The sequence below is a fragment of the Poromitra crassiceps genome (genome assembly GCF_964638095.1).
Source record: "Poromitra crassiceps genome assembly, chromosome: 4".
NCBI classification, from domain to species: Eukaryota; Metazoa; Chordata; class Actinopteri; order Beryciformes; family Melamphaidae; genus Poromitra; species Poromitra crassiceps.
In genome coordinates, this window is record NC_139626.1 from 58,158,698 (window position 1) to 58,180,190 (window position 21,493).

The window sequence follows — 21,493 nt, forward strand, 5'->3', positions numbered from 1 at the left end:
CTAGGCCGCCTAGCGCAGTAAGTGGGTGTGGACCAGCGCACTCGCTATCTTGGTATCGGCGCTACATGCAGCCTCAACCATTATAACCACGCCTTTTAAGCGTAAAATTATGCATAGTCCGCTCATTGGAGAATTGCAGTAAAGAGTCACACGCTTGCCTTTTAAGCTCCAATTCCTGGACAAATCCGGTAAAACCAGACAAAGCCAAGCGCTCTGCCCCCCCCCCCCTCCCTTCATCCAGTCTGTCTCCATATATAGGCTATTATTCCATATTATTATGCTTCTCAAACCAATCTAACTGCAGTTTAAATACTGCAAGCATGTAAATACCCTACACTATAGCAAGATCAAAGTGAAAAGAATGTTCTAAATGCATCAGCTAGAAAAATATAGCCTATTAGATTGGTGAAAGTTTGTCCAGAAAGATATCATTTTCTCTCGCCTGCTGCAGGAAGGATGATGCACATAAATATACCCTACATTATGTAAAGTCATTGCATAAATGTGTTTTTATTGTCAAACGAAATGTGAAGTAGGGCCAAGTTATTGGAGCGGACATCACAGTATAGCAGATGACAGTAGAAGCGCGTTCCGCTGTCACTTATCTAAATCACGTTAAATCGACAAGGGATATATATAGGCCCAGGAGGACATATATGTTTCACATAGGGTGGTGTTTTCATTTCGATGTTTTATTTGGTCCAATATTGAAATGTTCTACAATTGCAGGTTGTGTTACCATTACACATTATTTAGATCTACCTTTATATAGGTTTTCGGCTCATTTGGTTGCTATTTAGTAGCGAAATGGAGTACCACAATGCATGCTGGGACATGCCAGACAGTGAACTTACAACTTATTTTTCCTATTAGAAGTGTGTTGTGTCTGTCTGAGCGAGCGAGTCAGAGAGAGAGAGTCGTATTGTGCCTGTCAGACTGAGGAGAGAGGGAGAGAGTGACACAGAGAAGGGTGACAGAGGGGAGCCAGAGGGGAGCGCTCGACGCAACCAGCGCACTGAATAGGCCTGGTTTTCAAAAGTGCAAAGCGCTAAATTTACGCCAGGTGGGAAGATATCATTAGGCCGATATTTAACGCCGAAACGCCCATTCTCGCCCATTCAGGGAGTGCGCCACGCCCATTCGGCCTAAAGCGCATTTACCAGCCTAAAGCCATGTTGATATCTTCCCGAGGCAGGCGCAAGGCACGTTTTTTAGCGCCGAAGGCCCGTTTTAGCGCCGAAGGCCTGTGGGAGAATAGGGGCCAATGTATGGTAATGTATGTAAAAGATAATGTATGGGGATGCACAAAAATGCGCGACACATAAACCTGAATCAGAAAGTGAAAATAGAATCATCTGCGCCCACACTGTTTTGATTGACAGGTGTTACAGTCGCGTGGTTGCAACAGGGTCTGTAAGCTGTCATATTTATTATGGTCTGTCTCTTTAACAGCTAGCATCTATGCATATATACCTATGATGCTCTAAGCCAATCCACACGGAAGACTTTAAGTTGGGGCAATATGGAGGTGACTCACCAACAGATCCTAGTTTACAATAAAAGCATTAGCTTGAAAGAAAGGAAGGAACAAAGACTGGAGCGTCGATTTATAAGATGATTGACGTAGCAGATTAGCTCACCGATGCTGTAGTGATGAGGTGATTCCGCTCTGGACCGCACCCAACAATCTCTGTAGCAGCCCAAGCATCTGTTTCAGTAGCTTCCTGTCCAATCCTTTGTAGATTGCTGTACAGTTCAGGTAGTTTGTTTGTTGTTGTAGTTTGGAGAAGAGATGATTGCTGTACAGTTCAGATAGTTTGTTTGTTGTTGTAGTTTGGAGAAGAGATGATTGCTGTACAGTTCAGGTAGTTTGTTTGTTGTTGTAGTTTGGAGAAGAGATGATTGCTGTACAGTTCAGGTAGTTTGTTGTTGTAGTGTGAAAAAGAGATGAAGGTTCGGGTCTTGGCTTCCTACCCGGGTCACTGAAATGCTGGAGAGGACCCAACTGCATAGTATTGGTAGCGTTATCGTCCTTACAGGCACTCTGCTAACTGTCAAGCTAACCGCCTATACATCACCCATGTTAGGGCATGCTACGCAGATGCATAAACGCAGTAGTAAAAGGATAGTAGTAGTAGAGAAGCATCCGAGTTCTTCTGCTGTGTGGATCTGTGTTGGCTGTTGCTCCCTGCTTTTTAGCCTGTCGGCGTTGATGTTCTGACTCCTTGTTTATTGTCTCATTGTTAGCCCATTGCTACAGGCGTTTCTACTGCCGTCCCAGTCAGTCCCAGTCAGTCCCAGGCAGCAGCCAGTCAGTCCCAGGCAGCAGCCAGTCAGTCCCAGTCAGTCCCAGGCAGCAGCCAGTCAGTCCCAGTCAGTCCCAGGCAGCAGCCAGTCAGTCCCAGGCAGCAGCCAGTCAGTCCCAGGCAGCAGCCAGTCAGTCCCAGGCAGCAGCCAGTCAGTCCCAGGCAGCAGCCAGTCAGTCCCAGTCAGTCCCAGGCAGCAGCCAGTCAGTCCCAGGCAGTCCCAGGCAGCAGCCAGTCAGTCCCAGTCAGCAGCCAGTCAGTCCCAGTCAGTCCCAGGCAGCAGCCCCAGTCAGTCCCAGGCAGCAGCCAGTCAGTCCCAGTCAGTCCCAGGCAGCAGCCAGTCAGTCCCAGGCAGCAGCCAGTCAGTCCCAGGCAGCAGCCAGTCAGTCCCAGTCAGTCGCAGGCAGCAGCCAGTCAGTCCCAGTCAGTCCCATGCAGCTGACAGTCAGCTGCATCCTTTTCTCAATCAAATAGCTCCTGCCACAAACAGGCAAGAAATGACGTCACAACCCATAAAATTCCAGTGCAACATGGGATATGCAGTCCTTATCGGACACCCTCTTTATAGAGCATACGCTGCAATATTATCTCATATCATGAATCATCATAATGGAGAATAAAGAATAATAGAAGAGGGGGGAAAATAAAAAGCAAAGGGGACGCCCGCTGGTGTCCGCAACAACAGGTGATCTCCAGGAAGTGCAGAGCAGAAACACCACAGCTACAGACGGTTTTCACGGGAATTGGGTTGCTATGGGAACAGTTTGAACCCTCGCTTATTTCCTGTCAGCTATTGTATTAGCAAACATTGCAACAGGAAGTGAGCTGGGGGCAATTCTGAACGTTTACGTTGTCACATTAAAAGCGTCTTGACAGACGAAACAAAAGTACAAACGAGATGTTTACATTTGGCTCACTGACAATCTGAAATGCGTCATCTGGATGGGAATGCACAAGTGTGTACCCCACTTGTGTATTTTTGCCTAATCCACCCCCCCCCCTCCCCCCTCACACACACTCAGCCCCGCCTCTCTGTGTACCTCTGCCGCCATTGTATATCGTATGTATTGTCCAATCAGTGTAACCCAATTGGCGCTCTGTGGTTGACAGTCTGTCCGTCTGTTGCTTCCAGACCGGCCCTCCGGGAGAGACGGGAAGCAAAGGGCCGGAGGGCGGCCGAGGAGTAATGGGCAAAGAGGGCAAGCCGGGCCAGTCGGGCCCACGAGGCATGCAGGGGGACCGGGGCGTGCCGGGCATGCCGGGGGGCCAGGGGCCAGCGGTAAGGCACCTTCACCCCCAAATAAACACCTCCGATAGGAACACCTTCACCCCCAAATAAGCACCTCCAAGAGGAAAAGGCTTGTGAAAGGATAACTCCTCGTCGCCTTTGTTTTGACAGGGGAAATCACCAACAGATACACACATCAAACAAGTGTGTATGAGGGTCATGCAAGGTAAGTGTTGGTCATCTTCATATTAAACGCCACTTGATATTGGCTTTCTGTAGTTTTTACCCTGCATGACAATAAGCAAACGTTTGATTGACCTGAGGGAGGAAGGAAGGAAGTCGTAGTTGTCTGTTTCTGTATTTAACCCTTGTACCCTGCTATCTTTTTATACCTCATCTTACTGTTGGTCCAAAAAACTACCCAAAATATGAATAATTAATAAGATTATTATTAATTTTTTCCCAAACATTTTTTATATTTTTTTTTAATTCATTGGTAACTTCATCCCTCATTATGTGTACCAACATTTCATACTTAGTCAGAACTTTAACCCCTCAAATGCCAGTGTCCAGTAGTACTGTAAGTACAGTAAAAGTACAGTAAAAACACAATTTCCCATAAATTTTTGTTCCCATAAATGCAAAGTGGATTTTTCAAGGGGGGGATTTCATAGCCTGGGATAGGTCAAAGATTGGCAGCAACATTCAGTATACAATGTAATTTCTATCTGTAAATTCAGATTACTTTTGTAATCAGATTACTCATTGTAATCAGATTACTCATTGTAATCAGATTACTTTTGTAATCAGATTATCATCAGTGATGTCGTAAGATGTTTTTGGTCACTAATGATGTCACTAATGACATTCATAGACATTGTGACATCATCAGTGGTTTTCATATTTACTGCATGATTTGAGCCAAAAAAGCAAAAAGTGCCTGTTTAGGACTTCCAGACTTTTTCCACAAAAAACACAAATGAGCTTTAGTCCAGCATCTATCCTGGTCTAAAGGCTTCAAATTAGTAGTGTGCACTGTAAAATTCTGTTTTTGAATATTTTCCCATGTTCGGCATACAGATCAATTTCCTGTACATTTCATGAAAACTGCATGTAATTGGTTGTTGTGCCAAAACTGGGGGAATAGGGGGATATAGCGAAACACAATAGAAACTAGTAATTACAAGCCTTGACTCGAGGTGAGATGTGTAACATCAGGGAAATAATCTTTTTTGGGGGAAAAAGCTGGAGGTCCTAAAAAAAGTGTTGTTTTTGTTCAAAATTAACATTGAAACCAATGGGAAAACTATGCAATGGACTTTGAGGCCATGTAATTCCCCCAAATTTTCAGCCAACCACAAAATTCCATTTCAAGGTCAAATTTCAAGGTGTTTGGTCCAGGATGATAGAATAAAAACATAATGTGAGTGCTTTTTTTTTTTCAATGGCTGGAGGTCCCAAAAAAGTATGTTATAATGGAAGTCAATGAGAATTTGCGTTCCAAAAAACAACCGCCAACAGTAAACGTGTGAGTATTTTCTCTACAGGAGGCTACGAAGTGTTCTAACATGGTGAGACGGAGACTTTTGTAAAACACACAGAAAAAAAGACCTGAGCACACTTTTAGCCTCAGACCACCAAAAATGTCAAAACCCCATCCGCGCGAGTGTTAAAACGAGCCAACCGTTGGACTAACAGGGTACAAGGGTGTATGTGCAAAAAAAGGGGGTACGGTGGGGCAGTCGGTAGCGCTGTCGCCTCACAGCTAGAAGGTCCTGAGTTCGATTCTCACCTGGGACGCTGTGGGCGCTGGAGTTGTGACCCCCCCCCCCCATATCTTCAGTGCCCACTGCCCAGGTGGGCTATCTCGTCGAAAGGGCCTTTCTGTGTGGAGTTTGCATGTTCTCCCCGTACCCCCCAGGGGGTTCCTCCGTACATAACCCCCCACTAAAAACATGCAGAAGATCGTCATCCGACCAGTGACGACAACATCTGAAGTTGGTCCAATGATGGTCCAATGATGGTCCCCGGGCGCTGGAAAGAAAAAGCGACCACTGCTCCTGGCCTGCCCCCTGGAGGAAAGGACAAGCCTGGATGAGTCAAATGCAGAGGACATATTTCACCGGCCACCGTCAGCACGAGTGTGTGTTGTGGCCGCATGCATGTGATGTAGTGTGTTCGTGTGACAATAAAAGACGGGCTTCCGTCTGAAATCGTGTTTTTTTTTTTTTTAAGGTAAGACAGGAATGCAGCAAATGAGCAAGAGCAAATACAGATTCATTTTCATCAAAAGAAAAAGTTGATTATGAACCTAAAGATGACCTTAACCATAGCCTTATGCTACGCCAATATGTTTTCATTTTAAAACAACGAGCATTTCCCAAATAATCTCTGCCCATATCATCATACACTGCGCGTGCCGGTGTAAACAGGAAGCAGATTGTCGACTCTGCGGTTGGTTGCTCAGGTGCAGAAAAGACTCAAAAGTCAGAGCAGAGATGTCTTTGCTCGGACCGATGACCTGGTGGAAGTGTAAGGCTGTCAAAGCTGCCTTCAGATGGAACTCGCGAGCTTGTGGTTGGGATAGGAGCTTTCTATGGACGCTTTATATGGACTCTTCTCGTGGACATGATCAACACACGAACCCCATTTGAAGGCAGCAATAGATTGGCAGTCAGGGAAGGACACGGCCTGACTGATCAGGAGGCCCAATCAGGATCAACACGGGTGTCTGCATCATCATTTTCAAAAGTCTCCGTTTCCACTCATCCAGAGTAAAACTAAGAACATAAACAGGGTCATTAGCGTTTTCCACTCGTCCAGACTAAAACTAAGAACATAAACAGGGTCATTAGCGTTTTCCACTCGTCCAGACTAAAACTAAGAACATAAACAGGGTCATTAGCGTTTTCCACTTGTCCAGACTAAAACTAAGAACTAAAATGGGTCAGCAGCATTTTCAAAAGTCTCTGTCAGCACTCCTCCCCAGACTAAGAGACCTAAAACGGGGTCAGCAGCGTTTTTCAAAAGGCGTAGGGTGGAGGCTAGGCGTAAACGTAGCAAGTTACTGTATGCGTTTCAAAATGAAAACGTATTTGTGTGGAATGGATGTAGCCTCAGCCTCAGTGGAGACTTTATACCGAACCCAAACCCAATGCAGAAATGCTGAACTTTTATTCCTGATTCATTTTGAAGCAATTTTGACTTTTGTCTGTGTTGTGGCTGATCAGTTTCCATTCTTCTCCTCCTCATTCTGCCTTCTAGCTTTTCTGTGCAGCTCTCTCATACATGGTCATTCTGGTGTCAGGGCCCTGTGGCTCTGACTCTGCTTTCAATGTTGTTTATCCAGTCATTTAATGTCATTCAACTGATTCATTGTTGTGTAAATGCCTAAAATGTAAACGTCTGTGTCACAGAGCAGCTGGCCCAGCTGGCAGCCAGCCTGAGCCGGCCCGAGTCGGGCATCTCTGGGCTCCCGGGCCCCCCTGGGCCACCTGGCTCCCAAGGCCCCGTTGGAGAGAACGGTTTCCCCGGACACAGCGGGGCGAGAGGGCTGCCTGGTCTGAAGGGGCCGCCTGGTATGCTTGGCCGCAAGGGACCCAAAGGTGAGATCCCAGGAGCTTTGTTAACGTGAATTCTCGGGTCCTCCGTGACGCGTCTTACGTACCGTAGCCGTAAAACATCTGACCGCCGAAGCACGAGTCCAAAACAAAAGAACGGCAGGATGAGGGACGGATAAAGGAGGTAGCTATGCCCGTCGAGGAAGCGTCAGATGGAGACTTGACCGATGAGGACAAATGGAAAGCCCCAAGATCCATTCATTCATTCAACGAGGCATCAAGTCCAAACAGGGCTATGGTGACGGCCTACAGCACAGAGCCAGCTGAATCACATGGTGTGTTTTACACAGTCACACACAGTCCATCTAAACTGTGAGGAGAAGCTTCTCGATTCTCACGTTCATGAGGAGGTCGTCTTCTCCAAGACAACTTGGGAGGAACCTTTCTCCGCATGGACAAAAGCATCGACTTGATTTGATGTAGAGAGAGCCAAAGTCACGTCCACTTCCCGGTTAGGCATACGAAGCAAGGGATTTCATCCGCCATTTTATTTTCCATAGACCAAAAGCAATTCAGCTCTATTTAGAATCAGGGGAGACTATAGAACATTTCACTCTGACCGTTCCATTATACAATAATGGAGCAAGAAAAATAAGAGACAAAAGACAGTAAGCTAAGTATAGTGAGTTCAGTATCAGTTATGAATATATATATATATACTGTATCTGTGTAATAATTGTTTGTGTTCTGTGCAGGTGACACAGGAGACACCGGGGAGAGAGGACCCACCACCAGAGGACCTAAAGGAGCACCGGGTGCCCCAGGTCTACCAGGTATGAGACCAGACCAGGTCTACCAGGTATGAGACCAGACCAGGTCTACCAGGTATGAGACCAGACCAGGTCTACCAGGTATGAGAGAGAGAGAAAAAACAAAACGAGAGAAGACAAATTAGAGAGAAACAAATGTCTTAAGATACTGTAGGTAAAACCACACAAGTCAGATAAGAAACAAAACCTGTGTTTTTGTGATGCTGTGTTAATCCTGTTAATCGTGTTCTCGGAGCCCAGCAAGGCTCTTTCCGCTTGAGCCATATCCATTGACTGCTTCTTTCAGCCGCCGCTGAGAGGGATCTGATGGTCTGGCTGAGAGGGATCTGATGGTCTGGCTGAGAGGGATCTGATGGTCTGGCTGAGAGGGATCTGATGGTCTGGCTGAGAGGGATCTGATGGTCTGGCTGAGAGGGATCTGATGGTCTGGCTGAGAGGGATCTGATGGTCTGGCTGAGAGGGATCTGATGGTCTGGCTGAGAGGGATCTGATGGTCTGGCTGAGAGGGATCTGATGGTCTGGCTGAGAGGGATCTGATGGTCTGGCTGAGAGGGATCTGATGGGATCTGGCTGAGAGCCTGTCGGTGGATTCCTCGCTCTTTCAGCAGTCTGATGGTAGAAGAAGCCACAAACCCTCTGTGACCCACTTCAACAGGATAGATTTGGTGCTCCAGCCACGCTGTTTTGCTTCTGCTGCCAGCTCCGAGTAGTTTCTTAACGCTCATAAGCCTCCTCCACTGACTCTTCCCATGGGACTGTGAGCTCTACGATGTCAACAGTCTTCAGTGAAGGGGAGCAGAGTACCAGATCTGGCCTTAGATCTCCAGTGGAAAGATTAGCTTCTGACCGATAGCCACCAAAGGTGTCCAGTTTCTGGCTTGGATGAAGGATGTTTGTGATTTTTTTTACCATCCTTCTCAGACAAATGCGGTAGCTTTCAGGGGGCTGCTTGCTCTCGGGTTTGGGGGGGGGGGGGGGGGGGGGGCAAGGAGTTGGTCACCCCCACTTCTTCATCTTCTGTGGTGTCACCCCCCCCCCCCCCCCCCCCACTTGGTCCCAAGAGCTGATGCCAGGCTCTTGAGGACCTGATGTGCCGCCATGATGACATGATGTGTTTGAGAGTCGCTGGTGTGGTACAGAGAGCACAGGTTGGATCCTCGCTGTACCACTGATGGAGAGTCTTTGAGGGGTGGAAGCGGATCAGATACGTAGCTCTGATAATCATCAGAATACAACATTTTATTTCTATACCCCTTTACAAGAGATGAGACTAGATAAGATAAAAGACGAGGCAAGATAAGAGACTTTAAGTAGCATGAGCGCAAATTACAAACGCTACAAAATCACTCATCTGAAACGGCCCGCCTGTTCTGACCTCTCTCCTCCCCAGGTGACCCCGGCAGAGCGGCGTACGGCGCGGACGCTCGTGACGGATTGAGGGGGCCGCGCGGCGTTCCCGGCCTCCCCGGCGTTCCCGGGCCTCCCGGTCCGGCCGGACCTAACGGCTGGTGCGAGTCGTCGCAGTGCGTCCTGCCCATGGTGGCGTCGCCGCTGTCGGCCAAGGACTCCGGCACGAAGGGCCCCAGTGAGATGTGATGAGGGGCCGCAAGTCTGAGCCCTGGACTGAAGGGGGGAGGGGGGGGGGGAGGGTTTGGGCGGAGCTAAACTGAGAGACTAGAGGAGGAAGCAGGAAAGATTTTGTCCATTGGGTTTTGTCACTTGGTTTCTGTTTGCCGGTTGTTGTTTGTTTTTTTGGGGGGGGGGTCAGCTCATTTGGAACTTTTTTTTCTATCTTTGTGGTTATGATCCAGGCGGAATGAAGGTGGGACACCTAACAGCGCTCAGGCATGAAGGTGGACAACCTAACAGCGCTCCTCAGCTATTGAGACGCCTTAACACAAACGTTTGATTTATACCTTACCTCAGTTTTGCCATCTTTGTACTGTCAGATGAAAGTGAGCACTCCACGTTTCGGAGAAATGAGGTGCTGACTGTATGTAAACACGTGCCAGCTCACCAGTCCACTTCCCTCAGAGCCAAACGAACCAAGCAAGTCTGACATTCACTCTGTATGTTTATGTAAATGTGTCAATATGAAGTTCCTATGCAAATTATACTGCTGGATGACTTACCTTTGTTTGTGAGTATGTTTGTTTGCTTATCCACTCAAAGCCCCCCCCCCCCCCCCCCCTGTGCCTTCTCCTTTACCTGTAGGATATTTTATAATGACTGTGTTTTTGTGATTGGAGGGCAGCGTTGTTTGAAAACCTATATGACTTTTTATTTATTATATCAAGGTCCGACGTGGTGTCTTCAAGTTGTACAAAAGAGGAAATAAAGACATTTTGATAACCCCTGGCATGTTTGTATGGAAGAACACAGCCAAAAGATTCCCGACTATGTTCAGAATAAGTTTAAGTTTAAGGGGGGTTTTGATGTCACAATGTCTAAGTGAAAGTTAAGGCGTACAATATTGCTGTAACTTGTAGCATCCTTCCCCACACCCACCCACACACACACACACACACACCAGATTCAAATTTCGGAGGCGATAGCAACGCGCCGCGCGCCTTGCAACTCCGGACAAACAGACACGACTCCAATTTTATGTAGAATATTGTACATTAATGTTAGGCTCATGGCTTAATAGAGAGCCCCAGGAACGAGTCCGGAAAACATTGATGCTAACACTTCCGGTTCTTCACTGTTTTCGCCTATGGGGTTTTTTGAATGGGTTTTTGGCGCAATGCTTCTAATGAGGTCTCTGGGCAACGCAAGCTTAATCAAACACGAACCAGTGTTTAGTAATATCATCTTCACACATGAGGACCACTTTTATGAGTTTTGAAGCTTTTACGTGCCGTTAAAAGGGCGGCTAGCTAGCAAACGGCTAAATGAGAGTACACTGTTGAGTCGACGGGGATATTATACGTCAATAACGTCATCACTTCAAAGGAGGAACACGGAAATTCTCTTTCCCTCACCTGGTTCAGCCCGGGGTAATCAGTGCACAGCAGCGCACACATCAACAACAGCAGCGCACACATCAACAACAAAACCCATTCAAAAATCCCATAGACAGAAACAGTGAAGAACCAGGAAGTCCGGGACTTCCGCGTTCTGACTACAAAAATATGTCACCCCTGAGGCTCTCTATAACCTATGATAGAAGAAGATCATCATTTCCACATTTGATCCTTCTTACAGCCATCTGGCTCTGGGGGTCAGAAGGCTGCTGACTGACTCACAAGCAAGTATCCGATGGCATGCGCAGCAGCGCACAATTGCCTAACTTCGCATCACTGACGACATCACTCACTGATGACATCACAATTGCTCGAGTGACCATCACTGATCACATCCTGAAGCAGGAAGTGACAAAGCATAGGTGATGTGACCATCACTGGTGACATCATCGAGTGTTTGAGTGGCATCGCTGATGATGTCATAGACATGACATCACAACTGCTCGATTGACATCACTTATGTCATAGAATTGTGACATCACAATTGCTGGGGTGACCATCACTGATGACATCGAGTGCTCAAGTGACATCACTGATGATGTCATAGACATTGTGACATCATCAGTGACATCATTACTGACCAAAATCATCACAAATCTCACAATGTGGGACCAGAAACGCAGACACACAGACAGATGCCACTTTAGCGATGATGATGATGTCAGTCCAAGTTTGTTCCCCGATGAAGCCACTTAGGGCCTATTCACATACAATCCGACGCTCGCATTCCCCCCCCCCCGCCCCTCCGCGCTCCATTCATAGTCAATGGGGGTAGTCCTTCAGGCTCCGGCAGTGGGCGACGCAGAGGTCGTACAGCGAGAGAGCTCAGGGCGATCCAACAGCCCCGCTGGTCAATCTAGAGGCCACACACACACACACACACACACACACACACTGCTCTGCTCTGTTTCACTCGTCTCTTCTCTTCTCTCAAAAATAGCGACTGTATATCTGTTGTCTTCCTAATGAAAATCCTCCGGTTAGCACTTGTTAGTTCGTCAATGAAAGAGCCTGCCTGCCTCGATCGGCACTCGGCAGAAATGTTTCAACCAGTTTCAACACGCTCCATACGAGTGAAAGTGATCAGCACGAAATAGCAGATATCAAACAGAAATGAAACTAAAAAAGAGAGTAAGTAAACTAAAGCTCCAAAATAGAAATAGTCTACAGCACACATGCTTGTTTTGAAGGGGAGAAGGCAGAGAGGGGGGGGGGGGGGGGACTTCTGTGTTTTATGGCAGTTGGCATCCTTTATGTTACATTACCGGTCTCGTCGGATTGAATCTGAATGCGGCCTAGACATTGTGACATCATCAGTGATGTCATACATCACTGATGATGGCATACCCACTGATCATGTCATAGACATTGTGACGTCAGTGATGTCATAAATCCCTCCCTGCTGAAGTTATCAATTCTAGTAGACTCTACTCTACTCTAATCTAACTAGTCTACAGCCTAGTCTGCCCTGTCCTACTCTACTCTAATCTAACTAGTCTACAGCCTAGTCTGCCCTGTCCTACTCTACTCTAATCTAACTAGTCTACAGCCTAGTCTGCCCTGTCCTACTCTACTCTACTCTAATTAGTCTACAGCCTAGTCTGCCCTGTCCTACTCTACTCTAACTAGTCTACAGCCTAGTCTGCCCTGTCCTACTCTAATCTAACTAGTCTACAGCCTAGTCTGCCCTGTCCTACTCTACTCTAATCTAACTAGTCTACAGCCTAGTCTGCCCTGTCCTACTCTACTCTAATCTAACTAGTCTACAGCCTAGTCTGCCCTGTCCTACTCTACTCTACTCGAACTAGTCTACAGCCTAGTCTGCGCTGTCCTACTCTACTCTAATCTAACTAGTCTGCCTAGTCTGCCCTGTCCTACTCTACTCTACTCTAATCTAACTAGTCTACAGCCTAGTCTGCCCTGTCCTACTCTACTCTAACTAGTCTACAGCCTAGTCTGCCCTGTCCTACTCTACTCTAATCTAACTAGTCTACAGCCCAGTCTGCCCTGTCCTACTCTACTCTACTCTAATCTAACTAGTCTACAGCCTAGTCTGCCCTGTCCTACTCTACTCTACTCTAATCTAACTAGTCTACAGCCTAGTCTGCCCTGTCCTACTCTACTCTAATCTAACTAGTCTACAGCCCAGTCTGCCCTGTCATACTCTACTCTACTCTAATCTAACTAGTCTACAGCCTAGTCTGCCCTGTCCTACTCTAATCTAACTAGTCTACAGCCTAGTCTGCCCTGTCCTACTCTACTCTACTCTAATCTAACTAGTCTACAGCCTAGTCTGCCCTGTCCTACTCTACTCTACTCTAATCTAACTAGTCTACAGCCTAGTCTGCCCTGTCCTACTCTACTCTAATCTAACTAGTCTACAGCCTAGTCTGCCCTGTCCTACTCTACTCTAATCTAACTAGTCTACAGCCTGGTCTGCCCTGTCCTACTCTACTCTAATCTAACTAGTCTACAGCCTAGTCTGCCCTGTCCTACTCTACTCTAATCTAACTAGTCTACAGCCTAGTATGCCCTGTCCTACTCTACTCTACTCTACTCTAATCTAACTAGTCTACAGCCTAGTCTGCCCTGTCCTACTCTACTCTACTCCTTTCTACTCTAATCTAACTAGTCTACAGCCTAGTCTGCCCTGTCCTACTCTACTCTTCTAACTAGTCTACAGCCTAGTCTGCCCTGTCCTACTCTACTCTACTCTACTCTACTCTAATCTAACTAGTCTACAGCCTAGTCTGCCCTGTCCTACTCTACTCTACTCTACTCTACTATACTCTAATCTAACTAGTCTACAGCCTAGTCTGCCCTGTCCTACTCTACTCTACTCTAATCTTAGCCTGAACACTATACTCAAAGGTCCAGCTCAGAGGTTTCCAAAGTGGGAGGTGGGCTTTCCCAGGGGGCTCAAACAGTTTCAGGGGAGGCTCAGTGAGTGATTTAGTGATTTAGTTGTGTAGTTATTTTAGTCATTTGAATAAGAGTGAAGGAGCTTTTTCCATGCTTTTTTCTGAGAGGAGGCCCATGGTCTCAGACTTTGGAATCCTCTGGTCTAGCTAATCTACAGCCTACAGTTAGGCTGTAGCTCAGGGATACTCAACTTGCTTTGCCCCGGGGGCCACTTTCGTGAAATGATAGAAGGCCAGGGGCCAGTTAATAAACAAACAATATACATTTTTCTGTTGCGCATTGTAGGTTTTTGGGGTGTCAGCCGGAGTTTAGTCTGACAATGTTGTGCACACCGGATAGTTAGTTAGGTTAAGTTAGTTAGGTTAAGTACATACATAAGTGCCTGGGTAGCGAGCAGACGGCAGTATTTGACAATTTTGCAGCTAAATCATAGATTATTGAAAGATATTCCATATTCCAGACTGAAATGCTATAACAGAAGTGGAGTAGAATGGCCAGAATGACAGGAACATTTGGACACTTATTCAGCGGGTATCTTGCATGTTGCACTCTGCACCATATCGCCGGCCGCATCTGGCCCCCGGGCCGCAAGTTGAGTATCACTGCTCTAAGGGCCTGCTAAACCGCACCGACTCTCATCTCATCCTGCTTTTTCTGTCTTTCCCATTGGTCTGTGGACTTCTGTTTTTTGACGCCTCACGTATGGCATTTTGGCCATTACCATCTTGGATCTCTACACAAGTCCAGGGGTTTCCCACAGAGCACGGCCTGCTATTGGTCCGTGATCGGCGAGCTGTGTGATCAGTGGACAAGTGACCTGTCAATCACGCCCCAAAACATAGTCTGAATATAGCGATTGAGACCATGAACGCATTATGAAAGTGTTTACTGAAGCCATACTTGAGGCTTCAAAACAGAAGTCCACAAACCAATGGGTCGCCCCCTGCAGGCAACGAGGACACTTCTGCATCGGCTTCAATTTTGACAAACAGAGCTACCCCCATGATGTATGTAACACATTTATGTGTGATGAATGGTTTACACTTTAGATTAGGGGATGCAGAAAGCCTTGTAAATGAATTGTAAATTATTTACACATCATTTACAACGGGTGAGGAACACATTTACTAAAGGTTTATAGATGACACATTTGTATATGTTAACATAACATTTATTAATCATCTATAAATGTATAATCATGTTTTGATTATATGGTGATAAAATGGTTAGTTCATCATTAACTAAAGGCTTATAAATGACTTACGACTGAACGTTATTATAAAGTGTTACCAAAGTTCATTTTTCAAGATTTCATTCATAACAGTAATCTACAGTTTGCTGACGTCACCTAGTACTATCACATTTCTACCACATTTCAACCAATCATATCACGACATGGCAGCTGTCAATCAAATCATTTCAGGATAATTTTCTCTTCCAAATGAAGTAGAAAATGGCGCCTAGTGCCTGTCATCTGGCAGAATTCCTATCCCATAAACTAAATACTAACTTGGCCAATTGTATGAAAAAACAAAAACGATAATGTCTGAGAACGCAAAGAAATGTAACTGGCTCGTTAAAACTCGCATTCCAGGAATATTGTATTTACCGCAATATCGATAATGGCGCGCGCTTGAGAGCCTGGTTGTCAGGGGTCGCCCCTCGGAGATTCCAGGTGGGCGGGCAGCACCCATGCATCGGATTGTCCGCTTGTTCCGCACAGAAGTAGCTGGCTGCCTGGTACTCGGCGGATCCCACTCGATTTGGGGGTGGAACACGCCAGGATTGGCCAATACCAAAGCCAGTCCCCAGAATTGTCAAATCAAATAATCGACACCGTATATGGTCCGCCTCTCAACCCTGTCATCTCAGACAAGATTTGTTTTACAGTCTCCAACGCTCGCGCTAGTGCATTCCGTTCCGGTTCACTTCGACTTTAAGTCAAAATAAAAAAGAGAAATAACTTCCATTTCTATTCTTGCACAAAATATATAAATTCAAGCACTTTCAATGACCCATGTCTATTTTCAAACACATTCAAGGTCTTGACCCCCCGCCTCACAAATTCACAAACTTTCAAGGATTTCAACGACCCATGGCAACCCTGCAAACAGCATAATAGTATTACTGTAGGCATTACAGTTGAGGTAGTTAGTTATTACCCAGCGAGCATTTTTCGGTTGAAAAGACGTTTAAAAAACGTTTAGGGTCAACGTTGAAAAAACGTGCAAGGAAGGTTTGAAAGTGAAAGTTTTTTCACCCACTATTTGCAGACGTTTATTGAACGTTCAGATTTAGACCATATTTCACCAGGATCTTAAATTAAAAATTTTGCAGCGCACACAATCCCGGCTTTCCCACATTCAAGCCAGTCCGCTCTACACGCTGAGCTATACATTTTCTTATACTCTGTAGAGAGCTGGGCACATATATACTCTATCTCGCACACAACTTGTAGACTACATGATTGTCGACGATCGGAAGGACAAGTTATTTTATGTGATGTGTTTATATTAATGTAACAGACTAAAATTATGTTGTGTGTGTGTGTTGTCTATATGCTGTAGCCTATGGCTTCAGAGGTTAACTTCATTTAACACCAGAGACTGAGGAGGTACACAGAGCCTCGTATACAGTCTGTTACAATAACATAGTGTGCCCAATAGTCGTTCCGCACTTGGTGCAGACCGGTGCAGACTTGCTTTGGTCTAGTCTAGTCAGTCACGGTTAGTATAGCTAGCAAGTAAGTACTTGCGCATACGCGTTGCTGCAGGAACTGAATTCATTATTTTATAGTATTGCGCTAAACTATTAACCATAGTTGTGTCCTGGAAGCTTTTTGCTGGCACCACATAGCCTATATAGTCCCATATTTATGATATTTCATGTGACATAAAATGCGTTGAAATGTAGTTTTCGTATAGACCAGATTTCAACTCTCAGTTACACAATAAAATGGACAAATGCCAATTCACACACTATCAATATTGCCTCTATTCCAAGCTACAACAAATGTTTTAACAATATGATGAACCAAATTGTGTTTTTTTACACGTTGACGTTGTAACCGCATTTTAGCCGGTTGAAAAGAGGGTGAAATTAGGTCTTAGACGTTCAAACCCAATATCACCCAGATTTCAACTAAAAATCAACGTTGAAAAAACGTTTTGTGCTCGCTGGGTACTGTTATTTTTATTAGTTGAGGTAGTTAGTTATTACTGTAGGCATTACAGTTGGGGTAGTTAGGCAGGTTGGTGATGAGAAGATGGGAAATCCAGTGTTGTTTTACCTCCTGTTTAGCCATTCCAGGTCAAACTCCTTATCTGCTACCTTCTTCACCTCCTCCATCTGATGAATATGGAGAGCATGTCATCATCGTTATACACCTCCTCCATCTGATGAACATGGAGAGCATGTCATCATCGTTATACACCTCCTCCATCTGATGAACATGGAGAGCATGTCATCATCGTTATACACCTCCTCCATCTGATGAATATGGAGAGCATGTCATCATCGTTATACACCTCCTCCATCTGATGAATATGGAGAGCATGTCATCATCGTTATACACCTCCTCCATCTGATGAATATGGAGAGCATGTCATCATCGTTATACACCTCCTCCATCTGATGAATATGGAGAGCATGTCATCATCGTTATACACTCATCAAAATAAACCTAGCCTACTGATTATACTGGCATCTCATGTCCTAAAATCAGCTTTCCCTAGCAGTTGTGATGGTACTGAATAGAGAGGCAAAGTGGAACGTCACTTCCTGCTTCAGCACTGTACCAGAGATTTTCATCCGCCATTTATTTTCCCATAGACATTTCGTAAACATGCTTATAAAATAGTTGAACTTCGTCGAACCAAACGGTTCAGCTAACGCTAAAATCGGGAGAGACCATAGAACATTTCACTCTGACCAAAACTTAAAAAACAACATCGAAAAAATATTCTCTTTAATTAAACCAGCTTTTTTTTTTAATGTTTTGGTCCCAGTGAAATGTTATGCGATCTCTCCTGTTTCTAAATATATCTGTACTGTTTGGTTTGAACCAGTAATACTGTTTTTATACGCATTTTACGAAATGTCTATGGGAAAATAAATGGCGGATGAAAATCTCTGGTACAGTGCTGAAGCAGGAAGTAGGCGGTCACTTTGCCTCTCTATACTGATTCAGCTGAGCAGAACGTTGCTGACACCTGCTGGTCACAAGAAAACACACATGAGGGCATGGACACTCACAGCAGCCTTCTTCAGAGGTTTGGCCCTCTCTGCGTTCCTGCTGGCCGTCTCCAACTCCACTAGTTTACAGGTTCTCCTGAACAGCATTTCCTGCATTGAATAGGCCTACATAAGCTATTCAGCTTATACATACAGACATATCTGGGATGATACTCAACAAAATGTCATCAACGCTACAGAGACGGCATCCGGTACGGGATGGGTTTTAGCCCCCCCCCCCCCCCAGCTCGTGAGGGAGAAATCCACAAACGCTACGGATCAGCCTCCTGAAAATCTGCGCAAAGATCGGCGCGGCCTGGGGTCCTTCAGGCTAGAGCGAGGTGCTCGGCGCAGGCGAATGACGTGCAGCGCACAGGCCTTCTTGAGGCATCCTCCCTGCCCATGGTACGGCATGGTAGGATTGCCTTCTTCCACGGGAGGTTCTGGTGAGACGAAGGAGGTGCCCGGCCTGGAGTCACCCCACAGGGCCTTAGACCTCCATGCACCGAAGGTCTTTCAATACTGCGGTGTAGCACTAACTCTATTGCAGCGGATTGGGCGTGATCAACCCTTCCGCGGGCAACGTTGCAGACAGAGTATATGAAGGCTGATCCGTGAGCGGCTGCTTCTGGGACGCGGGTCGGGGTCGTAATCGGCCTCGGCTGGGTCTACTGGGCCAGGGTGTATGATGTTGACAGACCCGAAACACCTTACGACCCCAGATAACATCACTGATGACGCGTCCCAGCGCATGCAGTAGTATGTATATTTGAAACAGAAATACTAGGATACTGGTCAGATGTTTTCAATATGGCCTGTCACAAATCAAGAGAAGTCTAAGATTATAAGTAGTGTATAAAGAGTGTATGAAATAAGATTAGAACTGTGAGGCACACACTTTCTTCTATTGCATTTTTTGGGGGATAAATGTAGGGGTTCCCACATGTATCAGAAGAGAGAGAGAGGGGCTCAGGCTTAACTAAAAGAAAAAAGAAAAACACAACGTGAATTTCTATTCTTGCACAAAACATATACAGCCTACATTCAGGGTCCGTACAGCTTTTTAACAGTAAAATTCAACTCACGCACTCTCAAGCACACTCTGTCTCATGCCTTCTGGTTCTGCCCTTCACTGACGGGATTCTGCGCCAAAATATTTGACTGGTACAGCTCTAAGGCCTACAAAATAGCCCTTCAGCCGGAGGCAGAACTCACCATGATCTTCGGCATGCTCGGAGACCTCTCTGGACTTCCCCACAATTGTGCAACAGTCTCTGACACTGGGGACCACTGTCGCCAAAACACTTATTCTGAAAGAATGGAAGTCCCCCTGTTCACCTTCTTTCCAACTGTGGTTGATGGACATGACCTCTGTTATAAGGATGGAGAGGCTCAGATCAGTGAGAACCAACTTGCTTGTAAAGTTTCAAACTATTTGGGAGCCGTTTCTGGCCTACCTACCTTCACGAGGTTAGGGGCGGTGGGTGACTTGCACGGCTGGTTTGTCTTGGGCCCCTTGTATGGGAGCCCATGCATGGCATGTTTTATAAGCGCGTAAGCACCCTTATATGGGTGGTAGCACCATATTATAATTGTCAATGTTATATGTATGCGTTTCTTTGTTTTCCTTTCCTGTGTCTGAGCTTGTTCGTTTGTTTTGTTTGTACATTGTTAACATTTCAAATAAAATATATGTAGGCTATAATGTGCCTGCTTGGCACTCGGCATCGAAGGGTTCGGAATTGGGAGGTTAGATCACCATATGATTCCCGAGTGCGGCGCTGCTCACCCAGGGGATGGGTCAAATGCGGAGAACAAATTTCACACACTCAGGTGTGTGACAATCAGTGGGACTTTACCTTTATATTTAAAAAAAAAAAAACACTTTCAAGCACTTGTATCTCAGTGAGAGCAGTGGAGTGGAGCTGAAGAGAAAAAGCTCCCTTTTCATTTGGGAGCCCGTGTCACTTAGCCTGGTATCCAGCCCCATATGAATGGCAGCTGTCAGCACTCCATATAATATGAATCCTTCATTGGGGCTGCTTAGCAGGCTGCCAGTGTTGGGGGTAACTCATTACAAAAGTAACATATTACACGTAATATATTACTTTTAGCAGTAACTCAGTAATATAACTTATTACTCATAGGATTTAATATATGAATGTGTGTGTATATTAATATGTATACATGTTATTGTATGATGTGTATATATTATATTTATATTTTCATATTATTATAAAATCTGAAACAGAATTACTAGTAAATATTACACAGTAGTGTATAGACAGGGTTAGACCAGGAAGCTTGTTATTATTTATTATTTATGGAGAAGGGGTGGGAGTTAATAAGTTTTACTTCTTCCCACTCCTTTTCGAATATGTATATATTCTATTTTTCTTTGTTTCTGAAATGGCTTTTATTTTATTATTTTGCTTTAATATTCGAAATAAACACTTCAATCAATCAATCAATTTAAGTAATATTATTACCAGTTACTTTGTCAAGTAACTCAAGTTACAAATTGAGTTACATTTTATAAAATCAAAGCACATATTTAAAAACGATACAATCATTTCCTAATCAAACTGTGTGTTTTTATGCAAATAAGCACTGTAGATGACAATAACAAAGGAACATAATAACATTTAGAATTCTGGATTGTTTACACTGACTTCAAGGCGGTTGAAATTATTTTTCAGGATGGTTCCGGGGGGGCGATGTCATTCTGCTGCTGCTGTTGTTTTGGTAAAAGTAATGCAAAAGTAGTGTAATAAGTAACGGGTTACTCTACACAGAAAGTAGTATTGTAAAGTAACGTATTACTTTCAAATGAAAGTAACGAGTAATATGTAGTATATTACATTTTGAAAGTAACTTGCCCAACACTGCAGGCTGCATGTCACTGACATGGGCTCTGAAATGAAAAGGGCCGCCGCCGGATTGACCTGATGTCAGTCAATCCAGCTGTGGTCCACTAGCCCGGCCGTCTACTCTGCATCCTGTGTGAGACACTAGAGACAATGAAAAAGACGAGGGGATCGTCTCATTTCAGATATTAAAAGATTTTTGGTTGACATGAGTCAATGACATGACTGTTATTATAAGTTAATTCAAAATGTTACCCTATCAATGTTACCCTATTCACATGTAGTGTCTGTTTTGGTACGATCATGGTTAGGTGATTTTGCCAAACTTTCCCCTCATAGGATTCCCTAAGACTTTCTTTCTCATTTAGAACATCAGAGCGGACAGAAAATCCATTGAGTTTGGTTTTATTGAGGAGTTGACCCACATTATTACTGGACTACTTGAGCAGCAGCAGTTTTCTCAGCCTTTCAGCAGGTTGACTTTTTAATTCTCTAGGCCAGGGGTTCCCAAATTTTTCCGT

The 21,493-nt window shown here is 45.2% G+C and overlaps 1 protein-coding gene across 1 annotated transcript in view; it reads left to right on the plus strand.

Annotated features, from left to right (window-relative positions):
• Window positions 1–10,278, plus strand: part of LOC310776080 (uncharacterized protein) — a 76,044-nt gene extending 65,766 nt beyond the window's left edge. Inside the window, exons 28-32 of the mRNA XM_083636230.1 lie at window positions 3,439–3,585; window positions 3,706–3,760; window positions 6,951–7,139; window positions 7,850–7,927; window positions 9,315–10,278. Coding sequence (XP_083492356.1) covers window positions 3,439–3,585; window positions 3,706–3,760; window positions 6,951–7,139; window positions 7,850–7,927; window positions 9,315–9,520 — 675 coding nt within the window. The 3' untranslated portion in view covers window positions 9,521–10,278. The remainder of the gene's footprint in view (window positions 1–3,438; window positions 3,586–3,705; window positions 3,761–6,950; window positions 7,140–7,849; window positions 7,928–9,314) is intronic.
• Window positions 10,279–21,493: the final 11,215 nt, after the last annotated feature.